General features: G+C 43.1%; 1 protein-coding gene across 5 annotated transcripts; it reads left to right on the top strand.

Annotated features, from left to right (window-relative positions):
- The first annotated feature begins 799 nt into the window (after positions 1-799).
- Positions 800-5,732, top strand: SRSF5 (serine and arginine rich splicing factor 5). 5 transcript variants are annotated; one of them, XM_008700257.2, is made up of 8 exons: positions 800-939; positions 1,847-1,991; positions 2,271-2,341; positions 2,468-2,566; positions 2,867-2,936; positions 4,169-4,242; positions 4,703-4,813; positions 4,914-5,732. In XM_008700257.2, exons 2-8 carry the CDS (start codon positions 1,866-1,868, stop codon positions 5,176-5,178), a joined length of 816 nt encoding a protein of 271 aa, XP_008698479.1. In that variant the 5' UTR covers positions 800-939; positions 1,847-1,865; the 3' UTR covers positions 5,179-5,732. The 5 variants fall into 5 exon arrangements, with proteins under 5 accessions (XP_008698479.1, XP_040497656.1, XP_040497655.1 ...); XM_040641722.1 differs by having other exon boundaries at positions 802-935; positions 4,911-5,732; XM_040641721.1 differs by having other exon boundaries at positions 804-939; positions 4,911-5,732.
- The last annotated feature ends 521 nt before the right edge of the window (positions 5,733-6,253 follow it).

Here is a 6,253-nt window from a genome sequence, read left to right as displayed (position 1 = left end):
TTTGCTGGGAAAATGTGGAGTTAAGGATGTGGAAGGCTGTTTCACCCTCATTTTGAAAACATAGTCTTTTGTTTCTGAGGAATGGTATACTTTTATGTGTTACATTAACAGAAACGTGAACAGGGAGGGTTAGCCAAATACCATTTGGACTTTAAAAGCAGCTTGAAACCTCTTCCAACCAGCTCAGCCCTAGTGCAGAAATCTGCATTCTGGCTTCAATTCAAGATGGCTTGCTAACTGCAGTCCAATTTCAGTAATTCATTATTGCAAGAACCTTCCATTTAAAAAATACTGCAGTTTCTTAGTCTTCTTAGTATAAACCACACGTCCTTGGTATGATAGTATGGTTAAAATATTCACTTGTGCATGAAGCAGTGTCCTCCAAAGTATAACCATAAACTGCAAGAAGCAAGGGGTTATAGATGGCCAAATATTTTTGCAAAGCTTGAGTTTGTTTTACCCAGTACTCTTCGGGTATCTTAAAAATACTTAAAAAAAAAAGTGTCATTTTCTCTAGCGTATCTTCACGGAGAGACAATGATGAACAGCACTTCGCGTCCTCGTTGGAGCAAACATCTTCAACCGCGGCCCTTCCAGCGTCGGGCACCTGACAGCCACAAACACGCCAATTCCCGCCCCTAGGGCCCCGCCCATCGCGGTTGCAGGTCGCTGGGGCAGTCGCCGTAAAGAGGCCCCGGCCCCGCGTAAACTTCCGGCTTGGGGGAAATTTCCGTCCCTGGATCCAACGAGGAGGTCCCTAGGGCGGTACCGGAAGTGACGCAGGGGCGCGCCCTCCATTTTGTGGAGCGCAGGAGCAGCTAAGTGCGTCAGTTGTGGAGAGGCGTAGACGAGTTTAGTCCTGGTCTGCGGCGAGGTAGACGGCTCCGTCGCAGACTACGGACCGCTCTGGTCTCAGCTGCCAAAGATCCTGTCCGGTAGGTGAGTGGCTCACTTTGAGGGAAAGGCTTCTCGGATCGAGGCTTCTTCATGGCCGCTCAGATCGTGAGTGGCCAGGGCTGCTCTCTTTGCGGAGGACGGCGTCCAATGAGCGCAGTTTATTCGAGGTGGGCGCTGGGGCACGTCTCCCTTTGGGTATCGTTTGAGGGGAACTGACGGTGGAAGGGCGGTCGTGGTTATGGTCGTTTATACACAAGGGTTGTGTGCCCCTCCCTGCCTCCTTACCTCTTCACTACCCGGACCCCCTCCCCCTCCCCCGAGTATTGGGCTGAAACCTTTGCTCGGGGTGTGGTTAGGGCTCTCTGCGGGTGGGCACAGTGACTCCGGAACTGTGGAGTCCGGGGTGGGGGGGAGGGAGAAGGGCGTTTGGCACGCGCGGCTCACCCCACCGCTGGCTCCGCCGCCGCCATTTTGTGGCTGCCAGCGTCCGCCCGCCGCCGTCTGCGCAGGCGCGGCGGTGGCGTCGCGAGATTCCGTCTTCCACCCGCTGTGACGCTCCTGGGAGGCGGCGACGTGCGCGCGGCCCGTCGCCATTGGGCTGGCCTTGCGGAGGGCGGGGTCGGCTCCGCCCGCACTTCTCGGCCTTTCCTAACTGCGGCAGATGGGAGGGGGCCAGAAGAGCCGGGGAGAGAGTGCGGCTGCGCAGTTCCAGAGGCGGCAGTGGGCGTTGCGGTTGCTGCGGTCTGGGCCCAGGGAAGGATCGTGTTGGGAGCCGAGTTTTAATTTTGTCTGCAAGGGACCTGGCCTAATAAGAGGCACTCTTGGCAATCTTGTTTATAACATCACCGGGTAAACATTTTATTTTATGCCGTTTATGTTTTTGACCCCTTGACCAGGCATTCTTCTGACATTCACTAGTATTGTCTCAATTGAATTATTTTTGTAACAGGAAATACTAGCCGGACACCATGAGTGGTTGTCGAGTATTTATCGGGAGGCTAAATCCAGCGGCCAGGGAGAAAGACGTGGAAAGATTCTTCAAGGGGTATGGACGAATAAGAGATATTGATCTGAAAAGAGGCTTTGGGTTTGTGGTAAGTATTTACAACTAACTGGTTGTTTAGAACTACTGTTAAGTCGGTAAAGATTTTGATAAGCAGTGCGTTTGAGTATAGGGTATTTTTAAGGATAAAGGAACCTTGCTGTTAGTTGGAGGGAAATCACTCCTGATCGCTTTAGCATTGAGCTTACGTGTATGGCACTGTCATTAAGATACTCATTCTGTCACACGGTTTTAGTGATTCCAATGTGTTACTTAAAGCCATGTTAAGCACTGGTTTTGTTGTTGTTTTTTTTTCATGTTTACTTTTTAGGAATTTGAGGATCCCAGGGATGCAGATGATGCTGTATATGAACTCGATGGAAAAGAACTGTGTAGTGAAAGGTGAGAACTTTAGTTTTGGAACTGGTTGGCACTGTAAGATAGAAGAGACTAGGTCAGCTGAGATATTTCAGAGTAGATGTTAGGTAGCTTGTGTGGTTAACAAAGCCTTTTTTCCCCTTCCTGTAGGGTTACTATTGAACATGCTAGGGCTCGGTCTCGAGGTGGACGAGGTAGAGGACGCTATTCTGACCGTTTTAGTAGTCGCAGACCTCGAAATGATAGACGGTATGTGATGGATCGTGAATGGCTACTATGAACAATCATTACTGCAGGAAGAGTTTTTAATGTTTAAGAACCATTAGCAATAAGTGATTTTGTTAACCATATAATTATTTCTGTTACTCCTGTGTTAGTCCACTGTTCCTGATTAGTGTGTGTAGTAAGTCCTATAAAGTAACTCAGAAACTCGATGGGAGTCTCTTGAATGACGTGGTCTTCCTGATTGCTTGAATTTGCCCACAGTCGAACACAGTAGGTACACACTGCTGCATTTCTTCCATTGTGAGTACTCATTTTCTTCCTCAGAAATGCTCCACCTGTAAGAACAGAAAATCGGCTTATAGTTGAGAATTTATCTTCAAGAGTCAGCTGGCAGGTTTGTTGAAATACAGTTTTGAGCTATTTTAATGTGGCTTTTTAAAAATTAATGGGAAGCTAATGTTTTATTATGTTTTATTAAAAGTAATTTTATCTTTAATTAAATTAATGGAATTAATTATAATTTTAAAATTTTAATTAAATGTAATTGGGGGATATTTCAAACTTTAATATTAGTGATGAAATGTTTAATGTTTTGAGGATATTTTTTCTTGTTTTTTAAAATCAATTTTAACCAAATATTAAACCCTTTATTTGCCAGCCTATCTGTGTCGTTGGCCTTATGACGAGGAGTGCCTGTGGGTTATCCTAATCGTTGTCTTGGTCACTCTTGGTTGGGCCTGGTTGACTTTGCCAGTCAGCTCCTACAGTGATCAATTGGCCACCTCTAGATCTGTGTTTGCCGGTCTAGACGTAATCGGTGCACTTACTTGAAGTGCCAGGTTGCAGCGATCCCAGAGCGTTGATAACGTGATCTGATCCCTAAGTTGAGAGCTGTCTTCCTGTAACGCTTCCGAATAAGAGGTCCTGGTCGAAAAGAGTTGAAAGATACGAAATTAGGTGGTCGTTGGAATCCTGATCGCAGTAAAGTGGTCCTTGGTAACTGCACAAGAGTAGAACATGTCTGCATCCGCCAGTAGTCTGCTAATAGGGAGGGCTGTGCGATTAAAGGCTTCCATCGATTGGGTAGTGTCCTTCAAGTGGGTGGCGAAGAGCCAGTCGGGCATATGTCATGAAGGTTTCTCCGACCGATTAATGGTTTGCTGCTTGACTAGCCTAGGGAAATAATAATAAAGGTAAAGTAAACTTTTTTAATGACATATGGGGCACAAAATAACTGGTGTCTTGTAAATGTTCTGTTTTTTTTTTTTTTAATATAAAACTTCTACTTTAGTCTTTACTTTAAAAATATGTACTGTTTCTTTTTGTTTTGTTTTTTTGTTCTGTTTCGTTTTTTTCCTTTTGTATTGAGCTCAGTATAGACTAATACTACTTTAATGTTAAAATCTGAATTTCCTATAGCATTTTGCTTAAAAGCAATATGCTTTTTGCTTATTTCGTGCCCTGGCATAGATAATTTTTGAATTCTGATAGAATACAAGTGTGGTAAATACCATGTTTGTACTTTATCTAACATCTTCTCTTCCAGTAGTCTTGTTTTTTATACCATGTGGGTGTTTGTGTGTCAAGTTTCCTTTTCTTCGCGTGACACGATTATCTTGTGTTAAGGATCTCAAAGATTTCATGAGACAAGCTGGGGAAGTAACCTTTGCGGATGCACATCGACCTAAATTAAATGAAGGGTGAGTCTGTATTGAAGGTCATAGCAGCCTTTTAAAATCTACTGAAAATTTTTCTGTGAATGTTTTCTGAAAACTTAGAATTTGGATATGCTGGAGAGCAGAGGTTCTCAGTCGAGGATGAATTTGTTCCGTAGGGGGCGTTGGACCACATTTTTGGTGATTGTAACTGGTCAAGGGCGCTACTGGCGTCTTGTGGGTAGAGGCCAGGGATGCTGCTGCACGTGGCTACAAAGCGTAGGAAAAGTCCTCCACAGCAAAGAACTGTCTGGCTTTAAAATGTCAACGGTTTGGAGGTCGAGAAACCTTGTAATGCTGTTCCCAAGATCTAAGATTTTTAATAGAGCAGTAGCAGAAGGTGTCTTTAAAAGGTAATCTTAGATATTCTGGATTTTGTCATACGTAGTTTGAGACTAGACTACAAGATGTATATAACTTTACAAATGGCTTTTTTTCATTGTAGGGTGGTTGAGTTTGCCTCTTATGGTGATTTAAAGAATGCTATTGAAAAACTTTCAGGAAAGGAAATAAATGGGAGAAAAATCAAATTAATCGAAGGCAGCAAAAGGCACAGGTATCTTTCTAACATTTAAGACAAAGTTATAGTTGGTGGGTTTCTAGGGCCCACCACTTACGTTGTATTTGTTTGTTTATTTTGTTTTCCTTCCTAGTAGGTCACGAAGCAGGTCTCGTTCCAGGACCAGGAGTTCCTCTAGGTCTCGTAGCCGGTCTCGTTCTCGGAGTCGCAAGTCTTACAGCCGGTCCAGGAGCCGGAGCAGGAGCCGGAGCAAGTCCCGTTCTGTTAGTAGGTCTCCTGTGCCTGAGAAGAGCCAGAAACGTGGTTCTTCAAGTAGATCTAAATCTCCAGCATCTGTGGATCGCCAGAGGTCCAGGTCCCGATCCCGGTCAAGGTCCAGATCAGTTGACAGTGGCAATTAAACTGTAAATAACTTGCCCTGGGGGCCTTTTTTAAAAAAACAAAACAAACAAATTCCCAAACCATACTTGCTAAAAATTCTGGTAAGTATGTGCTTTTCTGTGGGGGGGGGGAGGGGTGGGATTTGGAGGGGGGTTGGTTGGGCTGGATATCTTTGTAGATGTGGACCACCAAGGGGTTGTTGAAAACTAATTGTATTAAATGTCTTTTGATAAGCCTTCCGCTCACATTTTTGTGAATGTCTGAAGTGTATAGTTTGTGTATATTGAGAGAGCTCTTTTATAACTAAAGCAAACTTAATTTTTTTGTACTAGAAAAGATTTGAACATTTTAGTTCTTGGTTATTCAAATATGTTAATTCAGAATTAGTTTAATGCCTCAATTAAACTAATTAATAGCTTTGGACATTTAAAAGAGCTCTACATTTGCTTGTACATAAAGGCTTGAGTTTTCCTTGTTAGGGCCAAGGGTGTTCTCCCACCCACCCTTTAACAGCTGCCTGACAAAGACACGTTAAAGCAGCTGTTGTTATTGATAATAAAAGATTATAAAACTGTTTTTGTCTTTTTGTCTGAAGGATATATGCTATTATTTCTCTCTCCCCATCTATGTTCAGCACATTTAAAATGCTTCGAAGAGAATCCTGGAGTTTGGTTGGTGGATTTTTAAAGTTTTTTTTTTTTTTTTTTTTTTTTTTATTTAAATCTTATCCTTGCCACCTCTGGGCTAGGCAAAACAAGTGGCAGAGAAATCCGCATACTGTTCAAAACAATGATGACAGTTAAGTTTCCTCCCATGCTCTTTCCCTTTATCACTTTTATCAAATTATCAATCAGGTTATTTAGGCTTCCATAGCCAAGAGAAAGAACAATGGGTGAAGCAGATTGTAAAAATGTTTTATGCTTATTTTAAAGGTAATACAATTTTGAAGGTTAGAGATTACCATATAGAGTTTCTTTTAAGTCCATGCACAAGAATGCTTTAAGGGCTTTCATGTGTTCGTTCTTTCAGTGATATGACAGTATGCTAAGGGGAAAACCGTTTAATAGAAAAAACTGCTTTCAGGTTCTTTTTTTT

The sequence above is a fragment of the Ursus maritimus genome, unplaced genomic scaffold (genome assembly GCF_017311325.1).
Source record: "Ursus maritimus isolate PB19 unplaced genomic scaffold, ASM1731132v1 scaffold_25, whole genome shotgun sequence".
In the NCBI taxonomy this organism is placed as follows: Eukaryota; Metazoa; Chordata; class Mammalia; order Carnivora; family Ursidae; genus Ursus; species Ursus maritimus.
Note: the sequence above shows the minus strand (reverse complement) of the source record. Positions and strands in the feature narration are given on the sequence as shown.

Excerpts from the sequence above, each read along its gene's own strand:
- SRSF5 (XM_040641722.1), top strand. The coding sequence starts at position 1,866 with ATGAGTGGTTGTCGAGTATTTATCGGGAGGCTAAATCCAGCGGCCAGG. Across the intron at positions 1,992-2,270 it reads AAAGAGGCTTTGGGTTTGTG|GAATTTGAGGATCCCAGGGA; the intron begins GTAAGTATTTAC and ends TTTACTTTTTAG. Across the intron at positions 2,342-2,467 it reads AAAGAACTGTGTAGTGAAAG|GGTTACTATTGAACATGCTA; the intron begins GTGAGAACTTTA and ends CCCTTCCTGTAG.